Source organism: Cyanistes caeruleus, chromosome 8 (assembly GCF_971803275.1).
Source record: "Cyanistes caeruleus chromosome 8, bCyaCae1.hap1.1, whole genome shotgun sequence".
NCBI classification, from domain to species: domain Eukaryota; kingdom Metazoa; phylum Chordata; class Aves; order Passeriformes; family Paridae; genus Cyanistes; species Cyanistes caeruleus.
Genome location: NC_141708.1, coordinates 12081952 through 12102850, shown reverse-complemented (window position 1 = coordinate 12102850; position 20899 = coordinate 12081952). Strand labels below are relative to the sequence as shown.

The 20899-nt window shown below is 44.6% G+C and overlaps 1 protein-coding gene across 17 annotated transcripts in view; it reads right to left on the bottom strand.

Moving 5' to 3' along the window:
* The window catches only part of SH3PXD2A (SH3 and PX domains 2A), a 243399-nt gene that overhangs the window by 137788 nt on the left and 84712 nt on the right, over window positions 1-20899 (bottom strand). For all 17 annotated transcript variants that reach the window (XM_086899425.1, XM_086899424.1, XM_086899427.1 and 14 more), the window contains one exon: window positions 6812-6888. In XM_086899425.1, the coding sequence (XP_086755551.1) occupies window positions 6812-6888 (77 nt within the window). The remainder of the gene's footprint in view (window positions 1-6811; window positions 6889-20899) is intronic.

The window sequence follows — 20899 nt, the reverse complement described above, 5'->3', positions numbered from 1 at the left end:
ACCCATAACCAAATCAAACAACAATTTGCTCCTAAATTAACAGGAAAGGAAGTTTGATTAAATGTCTGAAAAAAACCCAAATCAAACCCAACCAAAACACAGAGACACTTTTTCTGCATGAAGAAGGTTGCACAGCATGTCCTGGCTAAAAATGTCCGTGCACTTGCCTTGGCAGACAGACATAGCACTTGTCACATTCAGCAATAGCTAAGTACAGTCTGGGCATCAACCACATTATGTTGAAGTGTACTGGAAAGCAAGACCTAAAGCAAAACAAGCACACAAGGCAGAAACACACCATGAATTTGCTGTTCAGAATCTAGAGCTTTATGGTGCCAAAGGAAGTCAAAGAGCTGTTCCCAGCCCACAGAGATGGGTCAGCAGCTCTTAGTGACACGACTCTGAGACTGCCTCTAAAAATTACAAGCAGGAGAGGAAAAGAGGCTGTACTTCACCTCCTCCTGCTCTAAGTTATGCTGAAAATATCCCACAAGTTAAATATAGACCAAGCTTCTTAGAGTTGCTGTAAACCTGTTTGACAAAATGAGATTGTCTGGCTCTTCTCCTAGCTGAAAGTAGGACAAACAATCTTGAAAGACGGATGAAAAACTGCATCAGAACTAAATGAAGATGCATTAGGGTGAACAGGTTATAATAACCATGAGACATCTGATTAATCTTGGTCAGTTATACCAGAAGGTCCAACCAAAGCACAAAGGCAGGAGAAGGCAGTTGGTTACCATTACAGCTCTTTTTAACCAGGCTTTAGAAGCGGCCAGATTTGTTTCCAAGACCACATTTGCTTGGGGATGTGAAGGAAAAGAGTTGGAAAAATCCTGCTATGAAACTGCAGGTCTCCCATATTGGATGATGTGGTCTTGCTTTGCAGTGTTCAGAAATTCAAAGTAAAATGCTTCCACATCTACAGCTCTCCTTTCCTTTGTGAAGGGATATTATAAGAACATTAGGAAAATCCATTTGGTATCACTAGCCCTGTGAAAAATGAGGCTCTGGCCTTTGGTCATGTGGAACTGCACTAGAGCTGAAAAAGATGCCTTGCAAAAAGGAAGCAGCATCAGATGTAGAAGCTGGGGAACAGCTTGGTGGGTCCAAGTGCCAGGGTAAGCAACCACTGGCTGCTGCACTAAAGCAGGATGAAACAGAACAGCTGGAAACTCAAGCACTTTTATGGGAACAAAGGATGCCCTAGTCTCCACCTCTGTTTGTTCAAACTCGTCTAAAAGTGTAACAAAGGTGTGAGCTCTGCTTTATTCCTCCTCTACATAAATACACGCATCCAGCTGGCAAACCAGGAATAACACTGGGAAGTCAGGAAGCACCCAGGAATACTAATGATCACAGCATGTTGAAAGGAAAATGCCTCACCAGCACAGGCTAGCAAGAACATAAACAACATTTATTCATCTGCACCCCAAGCAAGAGACAGCAAAGCAATGCTGTCTAACCAACAGTGGATGGAGCTGATATTAAGCGCTGGCTCTACTACTCACACCCTTTTTGGTTAGGGCAGGTTACTTAACCTCTTTTCATCAAATTCAGCTGGGATATATCTTCAGTTACCCCTTACAAGGCTGAGCAATAACACTTACCTAATCTGCAGAAAGGTTAGGAGGCTCAGATACTCAATATCTACAATGTGTTTTGAAATCCCAAAGGGCTCAATCTTGCACAGTCAATGGGGCAAGAGCAAGCACTGCAAACGATACGTATCATTACTAGAGAAACACAAATACCCCAGTTACACCCATTGCAGGGGGCCTTGGACATCAGACGCCTTCTCTAAGAGTCACCACTTCCCTACAGGTCACAGGTGCTCACCCTTCCCAAGAACCAGGCTCTAGATGTCAATACTGAGCTGGAGCACAGAGTGGGTTTTCAGTGATGGAGGAATGCAAAGCTGCTGTGGAGACTTTTTTATTTTGTTTTTGTTTGGGAAATCTGAACCCCCTGAATCAGTGGTTGGCTGCCTGGAAATCCCTAGAAGCACTGTGGTCCTGCCAAGCTGAAGGGGGATAACTGAATAGCACCTCTCTGACTCCAGGCTTTTGCAGGGAGTGGATAAAAATCAGCCAGTCATTTCCACACCCAACCATCCACCTTCCCACCCTGTGGCAGGTCTGGCTCTTCTGCTTCTGAATCATCTCCCAGCGTGCTGCAATTTCCAGCCTTATGCACAGAGATGGACAAAATCCACCCCATAGTAACTTACCATTGCACATTTTTTGGGAAGCTCAGGTGTGAAGTCCACCCAGTCAATTTTTACTTTTCTCTTTTTTTATTTTCTTTTTTTTCCAGAACAAAACCCAAAAAAGTGGTAAGAAACTCTAAGAAACAGTTTAAAGAAGTGCAACCAAGGACATAAAACCAATCAGGATCCTTCTATTAAGTTTTGAATAGCAGCAGGGAGCTATTCAAAAGCTCACAGTTTAGTAAGACATGTCTCTTCAGCAAATACACAACATTCACCATGAACAAGTCAAGGCCAACACAATTCCAGCAAGCAAACAAAAAGTGCATTGAGGAGATTAGGGACACCACTGTCACTCTGCAAGGGGAAAATACAAGCTGCTGACATTTCCAGCAAGACAGTTCCAGGGCAGAACTGCAACAGCCTGAAAGAAAGACTGAAAGGGGCAAGGGAAGAGGTGTAAAGACAAAGACAAACAGAAAGGACAGGGAAGTTATATTCTTCTGGGGATGGGGAAACCAGAGGTAAATGCACTCAGCAACAAACAGCAAGTGTCCAGGAACAGCAAGGAACTTGCACAGGAAAGGTGAGAGATAAAAAGTGGCAGCAAGCACTTCAGCCTTGCTCAAGCATTGAGTACTATCAGTAATAGCATGTTTCCTTGCTTGGCATGCACAGGTGGACGTGCACTGCCCATCCCTCACACATCCCTCAGGAGATAGGCTTTTATGTGTCATTCCAGCCCATAATGATGTCTGTCTCTATATTACAGGTTACATACAGTCTTGCAGAGCAAGTGACTCGAAAGGCTGTTGAAAATCTGTAACATTAGGCAGGGTGTGAGCAAGCAGCCATCCGTGCTCAGAGCCCACCTGTGGAAAGCTGCTGTGTGCCACACACAGCAATCAAAGCCAGTAGAGCACCAAATGCAGGCAGGGGTTCATTGCTTAAGGTTACATGAACTGGAAACAGCTCTGTGGGACTGTATCACAGCTCAAAGGCTTCATGGAACACATGGAATGAAACCCTGCAGGTATTTGTAATGATGCATTGAATGTGGTGGGTTGCATTTATGCAGATACGTTTATAAAGAACTATGCCCAGCTGTTTATATGGAAAGATGCCGAGCACATGCATGTGTATATATGCACAGAATGGTATTCACCCCACTGAACTTTAAGTGTCTTAAATGGGAGGCTGGTCACACTTGTCTATCAACTTTTATCATTGCTAGAGAAAGAGCAGCATCTTCAGAGGGTGCTTTGTCTACCCCCTGCCATGGGTGTTTAGCTCTGGAAGGGGTAGAGATAGGTCTGTATAGAGAGAAAAATGTCTGTGTACCTGTCTTGACAGCTTCAAGGATTAAACCTTGAAAGAGAGGCAGGACTGAGAGATCAAGAGGGACATAACTATGTTTGTGAAGCATGGTCTCTCAAATAATGAACATTAATAAAAGAATGACCAGTACTTACTGGCACTAATGTGACTTCCTCATTTAATTTTTATTTAGGTGGTGTCCATTTGGGTACTCAAACCGCACTACAGAAAAGCCCCTAAGTTTCTACTTAAAGCCATATCCAGCTTCATGGGACAGCATGAAGGCATGTGACAAATCCAGATTAGCGTTTATGACAATGGGACGTTACATCTTAAGGTCTTCCCTGCACTAAGATGCTTCCCTCAATTAGGATCAACACACACAAATATGGAAGTCAGCAAATTCTGGCCAGCGTCTTCCCAGAGGGCTGTGAAAGTACAGAGGGATGGTTTTGTGAACCACTGACCTGAAAGGTCTTTCTTGAAGACAGGATGGTAGGTACTGGACAAACACCAGAGGTGTGTTTGAGAGATCAAAAGCCTCATGAATAAAATGCCCCTCGGGAAGGGAGATCTATGAAGTTGTTCTTTCTTTCACATTGGCAAAAATTCCTAGACAAATTTAGAAAATCAGGCCCCATGAGCCCAGAAGACCTTAAATCACACTAAACCAATTCCAAGCCTACAGTTAAGACTGAAATCATCCACAGAGACTAATTCCAGTGGGCAGCACACATTTACTGGCAAAACACAGTCTGTTTGGTAACTCACTCAGGTTACCAGTAAGGATGTCCAGACTCTGCACTTTCTTGTTTACAGATGAGAAAACTCCTGGAAATTTTCCTGCATATCCCAATCCTCTCGTTTTCATTGCAACTTCAAAGTTTATTGCAGCCTTAGCAAAACCACTGGCCTAGTTACCTCTGTGATGGCATTTCTCTAAGCTGGTACAATGCTCTGGGAATAACCCAAGCATGAGGGCTAAAGAGGTCGAAGCTGTAGAGTCCAGAGGGATCCTGCCTCTGATACAGAATCTTCTGCAGACCTCTCCTTAATGCCAAGCAGCCCCACAAACTCTAAGACAGCTTCTGCTTATTCCTGGCACAGAAACCACAAACACATTCACACAGCGGGAATAAGACCTGCTTCTCAGCCACACAAATTGCCACACTGACAGTCTGAAAAAACAAGACAACAAATGGTCAAACATTTGCATCCCCCATTTGTGCTTCAGCTTTCCAGTACAGGTAAAATGGATGGAGAACTCTTATCTTGCAAAAAAAAAAAAAAAAAAAAAAAAAAGCCATGAACTTTGCATTTGAACCTGCCTCCCTCCTCTGCTGCCACACAGATTCCAGTGGACAGAGGTCTATTGTTTTATTCATTTTATTATCTTACATCACATTTACTCCATCAGCTTCACCCACATCATTCCAGCATAATTCTCTAATTTTTTCAAATTTTTCAGCCCACTCATTTGAGGAGTAACATGGGATGTAAGCTTTGAATTCCTAAAGAAGAAGGACTGAACTTGTCAAAATTATGCTCTTTCTCTACAGTTCCATACAATTCTCTAAAGGGTCAAAACACTCACTGGAGAGGGGTAGAAAAGCAGAAAATGGGTACAAAGGCAAATTAAATACAAATTACAGTAAGCTGCAAATGAAATAAAAAGACACTAGATCAGGCACAATGCGTGTATGTGCAAGAGACCACTGGAGTAACATTCGGGAGAACTAAAGGTTTGTGACACTCAGTTCTGAGAACCACTGGGGCCGCTACTGGAGACAGGAAACCCTGGGCTGGGGCAAACTGGGCTAATCCAACACTGTGACCTGTGAACACAGGGTCTCTGTTTACAGAAGCAACATCTACCAATACACGGATTAAGTAAACAGCTTGGCTTCAGGGACGTATCCAGCCATGTCTGGGCAGCGGCAGCAGATCTGAACCAAAGTGAAACCTTTCTATGATTCTATGACCTGAGCCAGATTTCTCCAAGAGAGAGAAAGGAATTAAGGACAGCAGGAATCACAGCACCACAGTGTCAACGAATGTGCCACCAGCCACAGCACATCCCTTGGCCATGACCAGTGGAGCCCCAGCAAGCCTGGCTGGGTCAGGTCAGGCACAGACAATGGGGTCCCAGAGAACCGGCTGCCCCTGGTCACTGCTTTCACTGCTGGACGAGAAAGTCCCTGCTTTCCCCACCACGCATGCGCTGGGTGAAGCCTGACATCAGCCAGCCCTCGCTGCTCCTGTCGCCGGCAGTTCCTGTCTGAAGGAGGGCGGCTGGGGACCCAGTGAGACCCTACATATTTCAGAAAGAGCCATTTGCCTGCCAGCAGGAAGACAGTACACTAATTGTCACACAAGAAAGCCTGATCTCATGAGAGAGGACTTTAATCGCAGTTTCCTCCCCCTGGGGGTGCAGATGGCATGGGTTTCACCACCACCACCACCCCCAGCACGCCTCAGGCACTTTGGCAATCTGTTTCCAATTTTGGATGAGCAAATGTCTGACTGGAGAAGTTCTTGGGAATGCTTTCTTCCCCCCTCCACCTGCTCCTCTGACTTTCTCAAAATGGAAGGAAAACCTCAAGGGAAATAAGAGAGGAAGTTTGAGGTTTAAATAATGTGCTGACAGACTCAATACCTCTGCAAAAACTCAGAATCCTACTTGCTTAGAAATGACTTTTATTCTACTGACAGAGAATTAATTATTGTCAAACCATAAACTCTAGGCTAGAAAGAAAAGCTCAGGTGGCTTAACCTTCTTCTCAATAGAAAACAGAATGCTTTTCTGTCCAGCAATAAATTTCCAGGCTTTCACTAATGAGGAGAAGCACTCCTGGAAGACACAGGTTCATCTTCAGTGCTGCACCAGCCACTGCTGTCCCTCATGTGGCACCACAGAACAGACAAGAAGAAAACAGAAGATAATGAACGCCACCTTAGTTGTGCCACTCTGCCTGCTCAACTCCCAAATCATCAAAGCTGATGTAGAAATAAAATCCACATTTAGGGCAGGCAAGGCTTAGAGCCTTTACTGAATAAATGAGGCACCAAACCAGTACATAAAGTGTGCCAGGGAAAATTCTGCGAGGACCTTGGGAGCAAAGAGCAGCCTGTTTCCATCTGCCCTGTTAGTCTTGGTGGTGTTTGGGATGGATCAACCTTCCCTGTGATGGATGTCAGCACTATCCAGCAGGGAAATGCCAGTGCTGGTGGTGGCCCTGAGCCCCCCAGGCAGAAGGGCTGTCCTGCACTCCCCAGAGCCCTTACCCTGCAGTACTCGTCGATGGGCTTCAGCCTCTTCACTGCTACGTCCCGGACATGGCTCCTCCGGAACAGGATCTTGCCTATAGAGAGAACACATGAAAGGGAGGGTTAGGGGCATCACCTGCCATGTGGGATAGCACAGCAGAACCAAGAAGGCAGGTCAGCAGCAGAGTTTCATCCCTGGCTCCAGCCATGGCTGTCAGCATAAAACCTGGATGACTGCCACCACAGTCCTGCCTGTGTGAGCTGCTGGAAGGGGGCCCAGAGACTTATGGGACAGAGGGGGGCAGGTTCTGATTTCATCCTGTAGATAAGACAAAAGGTTTTGGGTTCCCTTGTAGTGATGGCACTATCCTGGAATGGACTGACACTTTGTTATGACTCGCTCCTAACTCAGGGTCACTTTGGCATGTTCGTGCTGGCTGTGCAGGAAGCATCACTGGGCTCCATCTGCTCCTCACTCATCTGCCTCCCACTGTGGATGCTCCTGCCCTTCCAGGCAGACAAACCACACACCCAGCTCACAAGCAAATACAAGACTGTTGGTGACAGAGCTCTGATAAATCTACACAGAGAAACCAAATAACAGAAGAAAAATAAACTAGCTTTTTTTTAAACTAAAAAAAAAAATAAAAAATACCCTCCACATCCTTACTGGACGACATTTCTGCAAGCAGTTAAGATTAAATAAACAATTGGGTTTTGTGTGAAACTGATTATAACAAAGTTTATCAAAATAATCTAGGAACTGAGTTTCCCCACACACAAGGATGTCATAGAGTTGGTATTTTTTTGTCTAGAAGGGATTATATCTTCATATCCTTTTTTGGTGGTTTTCTTCCCTTTTCCTTTTGTGCTGTATTTCTTTTAATATAATAAAACAAGAATAAATTGTATGTTCTCCCTGTGGTAGAAGAAAACAGTATCTGCCAGCATTATTTAGTCCATGAAATGTCTATGAAAAAAACCTCAACATCTATACCACAACATTCTCCAAACATCTTCTGCCAACAGGCAAATAAGATATTCATCCATAGATTGTGAGATAAGAAACTGGACTAAGAAATCAAAACAGATCAAAAATCTGAGTATGTGGCTTTGACTTCATCGGATTACACAGTCTGAGAGGTTAATGAAATGGCAGCCTTTGACAGTCCAGTAGCAAAGGCTCTAAGCCCCCCCAGATACTGCCCCTTTTGGTTGCCTTTTCCTCCACAGCTGCTAATCTGGAAGGTGTTAAAGCCTTTTGTTTCAGACAGGAGAAAGTGGTTTATCTTTATCCCAAATTCTGGCAACAAAACAGTTTGTGCTGTGAGGTAGAGCCATTTCCTGGTGCCATCAATTTATCTCTCTGGGTTTCCTGTGGTTATCTCATTACTACGCTGGTGTTGAGCCATCCCTGTAGGATGTGATGTCTTGTGGTCACCAGAAATCTTCAATGGATGTCTGAAACATTGTATCATCTCAGCTTGAACAATTTAGTCAAAGGCTGCTGGAGAAGGAAAGTGGCAGTTCCATCTTCCTGCACTGACCCACTCTGGACACACCGAAACATTCTCGCTTTCCTGCTTCTCTGTCTGGTAAATGGTGAGAATTACCTGCCTTGAGGATCACACTTGTACTGCATAACTCAAACTGCTTTTCTGGGGAGGAAAGAGGTAGGGTTAGCTATAGAGAAAGGAGTGGTTCCTTTCTCTGTGCTCCAGAAATGCTGCTGTGGGAGATCTTGGTATTATTTTTTTTGTAACTTTTATAAACATACTGCAAAGAGAAAGCGACATTTTAGAAACATTCTCACTTTCTGGCTTTCCTGTTTTCAGTTCAAGCCATGAGTCGAAAGTTGAATGGGTGACCATATAAAAACATAAAGGAACCAAAGATTTAAACACATGAAAGATCTCCTGTAAATGCAACTCAGCTTTTCTAAAAGTAATAATAAAGAATGTTATATTAAACAGAGAATGTTATATTAAACAAAAAAGACCCCAGGATATGATGAATCTTAATTCAGTCCTTAAATGGAGATGGAAAATATCAGGGCAACTTTGGTGTTAGGACAAAACAAAGCCCAGAAGGTGCTTCCATTTTAATCCCGTCAGCAAAAGGAAGATTTTCCTTCTACTACTGGAAACTGGAAAAGACTTGATGAGGCAAGTGAGGAAGATCTGTAGCTGCCCAGTCCAGTATGGCATTCAAGTCTGAGATCTGGAGAAGACTGGCTGGTTTTGAGCACCATGGTGTTGCAGTCAACAAACTAAAAACAAGAAGAAAAACAAGGACACTGCAAACATCCAGTTCTGATGGGCAGCAAGGAAGGACCCCCTCTCTCATTCTGGAGGTCTTCAGAGAGGCAGAGAAGTCTCATTGCCAGAGTCACCAAAGTACCTCTAAGGAAGAACAGCTTCCCAAATGCCCAGCTTCTTGCCTTGTCTGGGAAGATACAGCGTGCAGATAGAAGCTCAGCCAAAGCCACCACAGCCAGCCAGGAGGAACCCCTGCAGACCCAGTGCGAGTCACTACTTCTCTCTCCAGTTCCCCTTTTTCTCCTGGTCTTCCTCTGAAAGCAAAGGAGGTCCCACAGGACTGGAAAAGAAAGGGAATGTGAGAGACCCATGTTGTAAACTCTTTACCTTCTCCAAGTGAGTGCAGACCCCATCAATGGAAAGCTTTGACTAACAAGGGACGTAGGGTCACCCTAAATCCAGGGAAGGCAGAGAGCTGGGCAGCAGGAGCACATCAGCCAGCAAAGAGCCCTCTGGACAGCACTTGAAGGGAGCATTTCACCCAGCACCAGTATCAAGTGGGGAAGTTCCAGGGTGGCTGGTAAATGCAGAACAGCCCAGGCAATTTCCTCACAAGGGTAGAGTAGTGGTTTACGTGCCACTTCTGTAAGGAAGGGATCTATTCTTTGTGAGTACACAGAGTGCTGCTTATTCTCTCCTGATTTTTATTGAAGCTCTTTTAAGCCTCCTCAGGCACTACAGCCCCATTTTACAGAAGGATGAGTGGCTTTTAACCATGCTGCAGCCCAGCTAGGAAGTGAACAGGAAGTCTGTCTCAGTTCAGATGGGAAATCATAAGTTATGTGAGATGACGCTGCCTCATGCAAGTATTTCATTCACTGGTGTGCCAGGCTTGGACAGGTCCAAGGGAGGTCTGGCACATGTTAGGAAGGGCTCCGAAGACAGCAGCAACTGGAAAGAGAGACGTGGGAAAGACAGGGCTCCAGCCCTGCTGCTAATGCAGGATAACAGTATTTATTTTTATCATTTTTTCTTTAAAGAAAATATTATTCCTAGGAAATTAATATGGATAAGAGGCAAAGTATCAGGTTCAACATAGTAGAGAACATCTTAAGTCATCCCTTCATCTCTGTGTGTGTGTATATATACATACATACATATATGGTATCTTTAATTTCACGACCACACACCTCTTCTCTGACAAGACCTAAGTTTCCTCCTGTATACACAGTGGGTGCACAAAGTGGGAATAATAAAGCTATGCAGGAGACTATCTATCTGGCAGCTGCTGATTCTGTAAGCTTAAATGTATCCTCAGAATATCACTTTATTGCTGCATCACAGGATGTGGTTTGTACAGGGAAGAAGCCCAGCTCCTGTGGGCTCAGTAATGCTGTGGAGCATAGTCTCAAGACAGGACAGCACCAGGTACCACCAGGCAAAGAGACACTAGAAATCCCCAAGGGGATGCCTAGCAGGAGAATCCTGTCCTTCCTCTTCAAGCAAGGGGGACACATGGTACAAAGCCCCTACAATCACAGCAGATGCCAGCTGACAGCAGCCACTGCCCTTAACTGGTGATTGGTAAGCTCTAAGACAGTCTCTAAAACAAATCTCCTGATCACATCGTTCACCACCAAGGAGAGGTGCTGCATACTTAGGCCTTGAGACCTTCCAGGGATGCCTTTGTGATCTTCCCACCATTGTGCCAGGGGCTCAGTCCTGAGCTGCCAGCTCTGCTGCTCCCTTGGAGCCAGACAGTGAATGGCAGCTGCTGCAGGGGCAACAAGGAGCCAGTGAAATTGTTTTTCGCTCCTTTCCAAATCTGACAGAGAACAGATTCATCTCTTAGTCCTACTCTCTGATTGCTGAGCTTGAGTCTCATTTCCAGGTATGCCTGGGTGATGGATTGGCCTAAGGACACCAATTGATGCAAGGAGCCTCTGCCAGAGACTGAGACCAAACACACTATCAAAGGGATGATGGACAAACGCATGCTGACATTTGATCTTGAATTTCAAGCACCATCAGCACACTTCAGAATGCAGTACATGAAGCAAGCCATATGATAAATATTCTACAGTGGACAGCCCAAAGACTAATGGGAGCATTAAAAATACTCTAATGTCTCATCTGATTTATGTTTAAAAGAGACATGTGCTGCCCTGACTACAGAAGCTCTAGCTGTAGAGTTTCTGTTAGTTCTGTCTCCCAGGAGCAGGAAAGGGCTCCTGCTTCTACCTCTTCATGTTGTTCTTGTTACTGGGATGTTGATTCTCTGCCATTTTTACCTGAAAACCTGGGAGCTACCAGGTCTGCATATATTGCCAAGCAATATGTTTAACCTAAGCTCAACTTCTCAGAGTTGGGAGATGAGGTAAGACTCTTTTTGCAGTTATACTGCGTCAGTTGCATCAGTGAACAAAAATAAAGAATTTAGCCCTCATGCAGGGCTTTTGAGCTAAGAAGCTTCTTCCAGTGTAATTAAAACTATTTTGCTGCTCAAGCATTTTTATGAAGGCTTCTAATTCGTACACATGACTGTTTGAATTATTTTTATACACCAAATAAGCACAGGTCTGCAACCAAATATGACACAAATTCTCCTCAACCCATTTAAACTGTGACATCCACCACAGGGTCCTGCCAAAACTCTCAGGCACCTGATACACAATCTATCTCCAAAATGGAGCATTTAAACATGCACTGCCACCTTGCAGTGTAAAATAGACAAATCAACAGCACAACACTATGGAATAGAAAAAAAAAATATTTTTCTCATGGAAGTACATGTGATTGTCAATCAGATGGCAATGATAGCAGCCAGAAGGGAGGTGTGTTCCTTACAAAATAATACCTTATTTTAAATGGGGATTCCAGTTTCCATGGATTGTTTCACCCATGATTTCCTGGAGTCAGAAAGTCAGTGCCAGGGTCCTAACACTGATGGCATTTGCTCCTGACAAAGAAAGGGGAGGGAAATGATTCATAGTGTTTCCACCAGTGGGAGGGGGAAGGACTTTTTTAATAAGAGTCAGAACTGTTGGCTGAACTTGTCTTGCCAAAGAGCCTCAGCTGATAAAGGCCTTTGCTAATCAGTAGGAATTACTATGGAAGGTGACAAGAGGTGATGGAGACAGATGGGGCAGCCAGGAAAGCCACACAAGCAATAACAATATTGCCCTGAGATGTGGGGGATGGTGGGGACAGTGTCCTCCTGCCCTTGGATCCTGTTTTTAATGTGCATAAGCTGCAGTGTTAAAGAAAATCACTGAGAAGCAATAAAGCATGGGAAGTAACATGGCTTGCATAAAAGAGTATCACCAGGAAGAGAAATCTTCCTCCATTAGAAGTGATAAGCAGAATATGCCCTTACAGGAATAATTAGAAAGGGAAGCCAAAAACAGGCAAGTAGTGAGGCTGGATTCCCTTCCAAAGAGCTCCTACCTCTGAACCTGGCTGTTTTGCAGTGTTTGGAGAGGCAGCTATTATCCTCCAGGGACAACAGCATCAGCTCTAGAGCAGCTTTGCTAGTGCACACTTCATGAATTCAAGCATCAGGAGAATGGAAGTCATGAGCACCAACAGTGAAATTCAGGAGTGATAGACGGGGGGCCATGGGGTGTCAATCTCAAGCTATGCTTGTAGAATACTTTGTATAGGCCAAGAGCTACTTCATATTACTCTGTGTCCTGCTGCTATCACCCAAACAACCCACTGTGGCTGTGATCTCCTCTTCAGATGTCCCAGTTACAAATCTCCTGCCTTCCCAAAGCAAAGCAGGAATCATGGTGTAGGCAAATTATAGAGGGTTTGGTCTGGAAAAGGCAGGCAGAAGTTGCACAAAATTATCCTTTCACTTTTTTCACAGTGGGGCAGCTCCCTTTGCATTAGTCTGTGAGCACCAGCAAACTCACAGATCCATCACCACTTCACTTAAAACAACTTTACCACCAGAGTACAGCAAAGTGAACCATTTAACCCACACAAGAGAATCTCAGTATAAGCACAAGTCCCCAGAACCCTTAAAACTGAACTTCCCAGTCTGTGGGTGGTTGTAAAATATTGGAAGTGTTGATTCAGTGGGTCCGGTCTTCAATTTCTACAGTGAAATCAGTGCCTCCTAGAACTACACAGCTCAGCTTCTCCAAGGAGGAAAGTGAACCTGTGTATAATTGCTGGTTGCAAGTGCTACATTATCCTGCAAACAGCTAAGAGCTCTTAATTGCAGAAAGCAGTCAGTGTGTCTGAGGGCAGAGGGAGGAGGGTGTTCACACCTGCAGCCAGCAACTGGCACACCTGCACCTGGAGGAGCCAGCACGATGGTAATTCCAAGTCCCACAGAGACAAGGAGCCAAAAGAGGGTCAGGTATTCAAAACATCTGAGAAACAGTGCCTTAGGAAACAGCAGGGCTTCCTGACAGAGAGGATGCAGGAGTGTCCTGCTCTTTGCATACTCTCTACTATGCTGCGAGCAAAAGGCACAGAAAATCAGGAAAGCCTATGCAGATCCAAAGCATCATCCTTACCTATGCATGCTTCTCTCTTAAGGTAAGAATCACATCCACTGCACTCTTTGTTTCATTTTGTTGAATATCCTCAAAAAAAGACCCATTTCTAAATATCCAGGACCAAGTCATTTAATGTGTAAAACCACTGACGTTCAAATAATGATCAAGCTACCTAGATATTGCACCAAACTGACCAGAGAAGCATCAACCACTACATCTCAATGCTGAAACACTTGGTTTTCCTCCTGTATCAGCTGGCGCCACAAGACTGTCCTGCCTTCACCAAGGTAGTTAATGGCTCCTAACCTAAGATTTCCACATCATTAGGGCTCCACAGTTTGCAGAGCTATGTTCCAGAGTACCTTTCACTCCCTGGGCAGTGTTGGAATGATGTACATCACTGTATGTTGGCCCAACAAATTTGGGAAGCAGCAGTTCCTGTGGGTATTACACACTTGCTGGTGAAAATGGTTGTTTCATCTGAGCTACTGCAGTGCCTGACTCCCGAGTAGGTCAAGGAAAGAGCTTTTCAAATGCCTTTGTGCCACCTTAACCATAAAAAATACTCCAACTAAAGGGCAAGACCATGTCCCTGCAGCTACATTAACAAAACTCTTCCCCTGCTCTTTGCAAACCCACATCAAGTACCACCTTGCTCACTGGGACCTGGTAAAGTCACCAGGTGTTTTCCTACTGACACTGAGTAGTATGGACCTTCAGGAAAGGACCATATGGTCCCTTTTCAATCTTTTAAAGCAGGAGCCTTAAGGAACAGAGCCTATTAAAACATTTACACTGTCTTATGAGACCCGTCATTCATGCAAGAGTTGGTGTGACACTAAGCCTGAGACAGTACTTCAGAGGCCCTGGGCCAGCACCAGCCTCACTGACAGGGAGCCTGTGAGCTACATCCACTGGGATGAGAGACCCTACAGCAGGGTCACTCCAGGGAGATGGATGTGCACCACACCCTTGCCAAACTACACTGGAAAAGCACAGTAAGGTCTCAGCCACATCCTCTGGCATGATGGGCAATAACACAACTTGGGAGACTCCACCCTTAAGCTGGTTGAGAACTGGAGCTGCGAATAAAATAATATTTGCACTCATACCACGTAGGTCAAAGTTATTATTACAGGGAGGTTGGTCATGCAATAACGCGGTGCCACAGCGTGTGTTCTTACAGGAACACTGCAAGTGGAAATTGAGGGGTAGGGATGCAAAGGTGGCTTCACAAGGTCACAAAATGAGCACTCACTAATGAAAGCCATAGAGCCAGTCCCTAGATCCCTCTGCTGATCACATGCAGAATGAAAATACATCTACCTTGCTATCTAGGGCCTGAAATATCTTCCTGTTATTTTATTTTAATTGAAAACAAATTCTAAATTTTTGCCATGAAAGAGGCAAAACTCTCTCCAGTGGAAGACCTTGATTAGGTCAGCTGCCAGTTTACACATGCGCCACATTGTAGGAGGTGAAATTCAGCAGTCAGTTTGGCAGGGACATTGCTCCACAGAGCAGCTGTGGTATTTGGAAGGCACCAATAAACGCAGAAATTAAACAAAGAAACAATATGGCAGCAAACAAACTAGGTGTCTGCTTGTCAGAGGCTGGAACTCACCAGCTAGGCTTTCGGAGAGCTGTAATAAGAAATTAAATCCCCTGTGCTTCTCAAAACAGAGCACTGTTCTTGTTTCCTAAATCAAAGTGCTCTCTTGGAGTCCTCCAGGTGAAACTGCTGACTAGATTTAAGCTGAATTTTCACTAGATGACAGCAGGTACAGAAGAAGCTGCTGAAAAACAACCAGAACAAAACTGGCTGGCCCCTGAGTCAAGAAGCTCATCTGTAGACTAAGACACCATCTCAAACCACAGACAACATCCTCTGGTTCCAGACACATCTCTTCAATATGTCTTACTTTTAAGTGTTATTAAGACAACCTCTGGTAGGGATTTCCTCTCTGCCTGCTCTGATCCCTGATAAAGCTAATGATGTTTCAAAGGCTCACAAGCATGCACTTTAAAGCAGGGATGACAAGTCTATGTTTAGGAGAAGGGAGATAGCACTTTTATTTCCAGCACATGTTGGGGCTCTGATTGGTGCAGTCACCTTTGCCCCAACCTGTGCCAGCTTTGACGCCAGACCTGCACCCCTTGCCCTGTCTCTTCTGAGCCTGCAGTACAATAACCCAGCTGGGACTTGTGCCCACAGGTATTGGTTTGATCTGGCTAAGATGGAGATGATTTTTCCCATAGCAGCAGAGCATGGTGCTGTGCTTTGTATCCGTAGCTAGAAAGGTGTTGATGACACCCCAGAGTTTTGGCTGCTCCAGAAATAGTGTTCACACAGACTCACAGCTACCTAACATTGCCACCACCACTACCAAAAGGCTGGAGTGGGCAAAATCTTGGGAGGGAACATAGCCAGGACAGCTGACCCAAAATGACCAAAGGGATATTCCAAACTGACATCAGCTCAGTAGTAAGAGCTGAGAGAAAGGAGGAGAAAGGAGAGGCATTCATTATTTATGACGCTTGTCTTCCAGAGTAACCATTACACATAATGAAGCTCCACTTCCAGGGAAGTGACCAGACATGGCCTGCTGATGGGAAGTAGACAATAAATCTTTCATTTTCCTTTGCTTCCACATGTGACCTTTGCTTTCACTTTATCAACCTGTCTTTATCTTGACCCACAAGTTGTTTTTTCCCATCTTATTTCCCCCTGCCTGACCTGCAGAGAAGGAGAGTGATACAGCAGCTTTATGGGCACCTGATGTCCAGCCAAGGTCAACCCACCACATCACATTGCCTGATGAAACAGCCTTTGGGTCAGGTCTGTGGCCAGGCCACCCAGTAGCAGCTCCTCTCTAACTCTTGACCATGAAGCCACCCCTACTGCCCCTTCACAGCCAATGCATGCGGCGTGACTCCTGTGGCAGGCAGTGGACACCATGGTCCATGTGGACACAAGCAGCCTGCACCAGTATGAGCCAGTGTGAGGTCACTCGGCTTCCTAGGGACAGCAAAGCTCACTCACACTGCTCCACCTCGGCTACACGACTCCAAGCACTCACACCAGCACTTATCACAGCTCAGCTGATGCACAGGAACAGGGAAATTATTTTATAATTACTTATCTGATAACCAGCCTCCTTCACACCCAGCTTCGCCGCGTGTGAGCACGTCAGCTGCTTCCAGCTCAGGCCACTTAATGCAAACTATCCTCAAGTGTGACTTGGCACCAGCAGTGCCTGCTGCTGCCAGAAGACAGTGGAGGACAATCTGAAAAATTCCTCTCAGTTCCTCCATATGCAAGTAAATGTAGTGTTAAGGCTGCAAGAGGTCAGAGCTGCTGCCATGGATGCTGAGTATCCCCAGCTCTCCCCAGCCACCTTCTCCTGGGCTCAGCAAAGTGCTCATGTGTGATCAAAGGAGGAAATAGCACTGTCAGATGTCAACAGCTTTGCCCACTGCAGAATAAAAAGCCTCTTTCAGAGATTAATGTTCTGAGCAATTACTCACCCCATGAAAGGAAAAGTGTCTTCAGCCAAGGTGACACCAGGACCCTAGGACCATGCACACTTTTGTTTCCCTTTTGCAGTTAATATGGGCTTCTCATTTCCCAGGGAGAAGAAAAAAAGTTGGACTGGAAACTAATGTTTTGCTATTTTTTTTTATTTTTTAACGAGGATCACTGGGCCAGCAGCATAAAAACAACCCCAACTTTATTGCTAAATTAAAGAAAAAACACTGACATGAATCGGCACAGAAATCTGAATTAGGAATGTGAGCTGGTAATTACCCTTTTGGGCCTGGATTAATTGCATTTGAAGCCACAGGGACACTGAGCCGCCAAACGGGACTGACTGCTAACAAAATCCACCCCACAAACAAACCTGTCTTTCTCTCCCTGTGCCACCACACAGGAATGGCAGCTCCCCAAATGCTGTCTGCCTTTGTGTCCTGGTGTGCAGTGCTATTCAGGTCTGGATGGAGTTACAAAGTCACACTATTGGGTACCTCAGGTAACCCCCTCTGAGGTGGTCCAGCCTGCAGACTTGTGGTCTCCAAGTAGAAGGTCAAGAATGGACAGATGCCATCTCCTCCCTCTAGATGGAGGATCACTACCTATATGTTTAGCTGCAGTAGGTCTACAATTCAGCTCCACTAGTGGCTATTACACACTAAAAAGGGCTGGAAGATTTAATCCACTTTGTTGCAGCGGTGTAGGAGTGTTGAATTTGGTTGGGCCAAAGATCTCTGTAATCTAGCTCCCTGTCTACAAGAATGGACAGTACAAGATAGGCAAGAAACTAAAAAACAGGGTGCATGTAATGGGATCCTTCTCCTGATACACACTTTCCCTTCCTGCACAGCAGAGCTTAGACATTTTGGAAATTAGAAAATAACTTTTAGCAACCAATGTTGGCTTCATCCTACAGATGAAACTGCTCTAGTGCATTTTTGAACCTACAGATTTTGTGGTCCCTATAGAGTCCTCTGGAAATGAATTTCATAATTTAATCACACAGCTTGTGATTTCATACTTCCTTTTGTTCACTTTAGGCATGCTTTTCAGATTTCTCAGGCTGCACCTGGTTTTTGCATTCTGAGAAATAAAATTAATGATGTTTTCCTCACTCTCATATTTTTGGTGATTTCACAAACTTCTACTCTATCCCAACCATCACATTGTTCAAGATTGAAGGCTTTTACTCTATTTACTCCTGTTCTACAAAAGCCAATTCACCTCTGTAATCACCTCTATCATCCTTCTCTGCATCTTACTTTATCACACTAACTTTATCACTGTACACTTTCTGAGAGGCAACACAGTATGCACTCAGTATTCACAATGTAGGGAAATCTTGGATTTCCATAGCTGAAGCTCTGGGTTTTGTTCCCCATTCCTTGCCTAATTCTTTTTAACACCACCTTTGGCTTTCTGACTGCTGCTGACTGTTGAGCTGCAGTTTTCATGAAAACACCCTCAGAGCTACTGAAAGCTCGTTCCCAGATTGCAATGGTTCTCCTCCCTGCCCTCTCCACTGCTTTGTGCTTACCACCACCAAACTGCCTTTTGACCACGTATATTATGAGATCCTCCTCCAATGTTTTTCAGTCCAAATTTGGATATCCTTAGGGAATTTCAAAACTGGGCAAGTTAGTTATGTTGCTAGCACATCCTAGACTAGATTATTCAAGAATCCCTGCTGGTAACTCTTTTCAGATAGGAAGTTTTTAAGTCCTCATCCCCAGAGGATGCATTGTTTTAAAATGTAGGCTCATTGACACCTATTAGCTTCAAGTCCCCTATTTTAAAATCTTCTCTGTAACATTATTTCAAATGTCAGAAATCAAAGATTGTTGTTAGTGTCCACAAATGCCAAAGCATCCATCCTTAAATGAACGCTCCAAACTAGCAGAAAATAATCTTACAGCCTATGTAAGTCATACATCAAATAACAAGAAAGGCTGTTAATATAATTATCTTCTTATTGCTATTTTGGGAGGCACAGTAGGTTTTGACAGATCGGGAAGTAATAGGATCTCTTAAGCCATAATTTACGAGTACGTCTGTCTTGAACAATTTTCCACATGGGAAATTAATCACATTCTGCCTAATGGGAGGAAAAATATCCTTTTGCAGTTTGAATTGGATTTGCCATGGTCAATTGGATGTGGGGTTCTTTTTTATCCCTATTCACAATCTGAGGTGTAGTGTTGCCATCCAAGATTCACTGTGCTAGATTCCACCGCAACAGCAGAAGCTCCACTTGGTACAGAAGCGCAAGACCTTTCAGCAGAACCACTGCCCATCCAAAGACAACCCTGGGCATGAGGCGCTGGGAGGCACTGGATGCTGCAAGACACTAAATGCTGGTGCAGTGCTGCAGTTCTGAATGACCCAGGACAAATGTCAACGGCAGCTCAAGGACTCACAGTCTCATGTACCATGTAAACATTTATTCCTGCAGGTAAATTCCTGCAAGACACCACAAGGAATTGAAGGTTCCTAATGTGCCAGACTAATGACTCGTCTAGAAGCTGGCTGTTCTCTGTATCTCCACTGGCAGAGGAATGAGCTGTCCAGAAACTGGGGCTGGCCTTCCCTAAAGCTTTTACTGAAATCATTTGCCAAACTTCAGGTTGAGATTTTAATCCTTTCCTGTCTCATCATCAAAAACCCATTGTGCAGAGCAGATGTCCTGGTGCCGATTCATCTCTACTTCTTGGAAAATCCCAACTTGTTTATGGTTCCAGTGGAAAAGGGGTGAGAAAGAGAGACTCAGAAAAGGTGATGGAAAATAAACGAGGAAACTAACACATCAGCTGGCACTGAGATAAAGAAAGTGTTTCCAGGTAGCAGGAAAAGATCCGTGTCTCTGGAATCCCTTAAATTGCCATTAAGAAGCAGAACACAGAGTTACTCAATATTTCTTTAAGGCTGAAAGACTAAAGGAAAACAGGATGGCTTAAAGTAAAAAAGGAGTAATCGTATGACTGGAAACTATGAGTGCCCCTAGCCAAGCACCCAAAGGAACTGAGTAATGTTCATTAGTCAGTGACTTTATTGGTACTTGGGACTTTCAACTTCTGAGCAAGATTTAGACCAAGAAGATATTCTGGGGCATGCCACTCTATTTATGTTTGGATGGAATTCAGCCTCACCCTGCACAATATTTTTCCATGCTGATTTAGGCAGAATCAGCCCTCACTTTTTCCTTGTGCAGGGTAAGAGCAGGTCCCCTTCTTGGGATCAACATGGTGGAAATGCCACTTCCCAACCAGCAGCATGAGGGCAGAGGGGATAGCTGAAGAGGAGCGGTTCTCTTGCAAAGAACTGGAATATATTTTCCAAAGTATTTAGCCCCAGAGCAGAAACCCACTGTCTCAGACACAGTACCAACACAAGACAGTTCCTGAGAACAATTTGTTCACAACCAAAATGCTAGGTTCTACTGTGGCTTTAGAACAAGTTAATAAATAGCAGGGAAGAGCCAAGCACCTGAATTAACACTGGGCACCTGTGTGAAACCTGTGCAAAATGTCCAGGTCACACCTCAAAATTACTTGACTGCAAGAAATACAGAGCATCAAATGCTGTCTGTTCAGTAGCTTGGCGATGCTATACTTGCCACAGCAATGGTGGGCCAGATTCAACGGCTGTTAAGATCCTGTGAATGCGGGGATGGGTATGGAGAGAGAAGGAAAGCGGGACCAGTGAAGACCAGCAGAAAAATTTCTCAGGCACCCAAAAGCCCACAGGATGTAGAAGAACCTTCCACTGCACTCATCTGCAAGACAGACAAAAGAGTATTTCCTGCTGA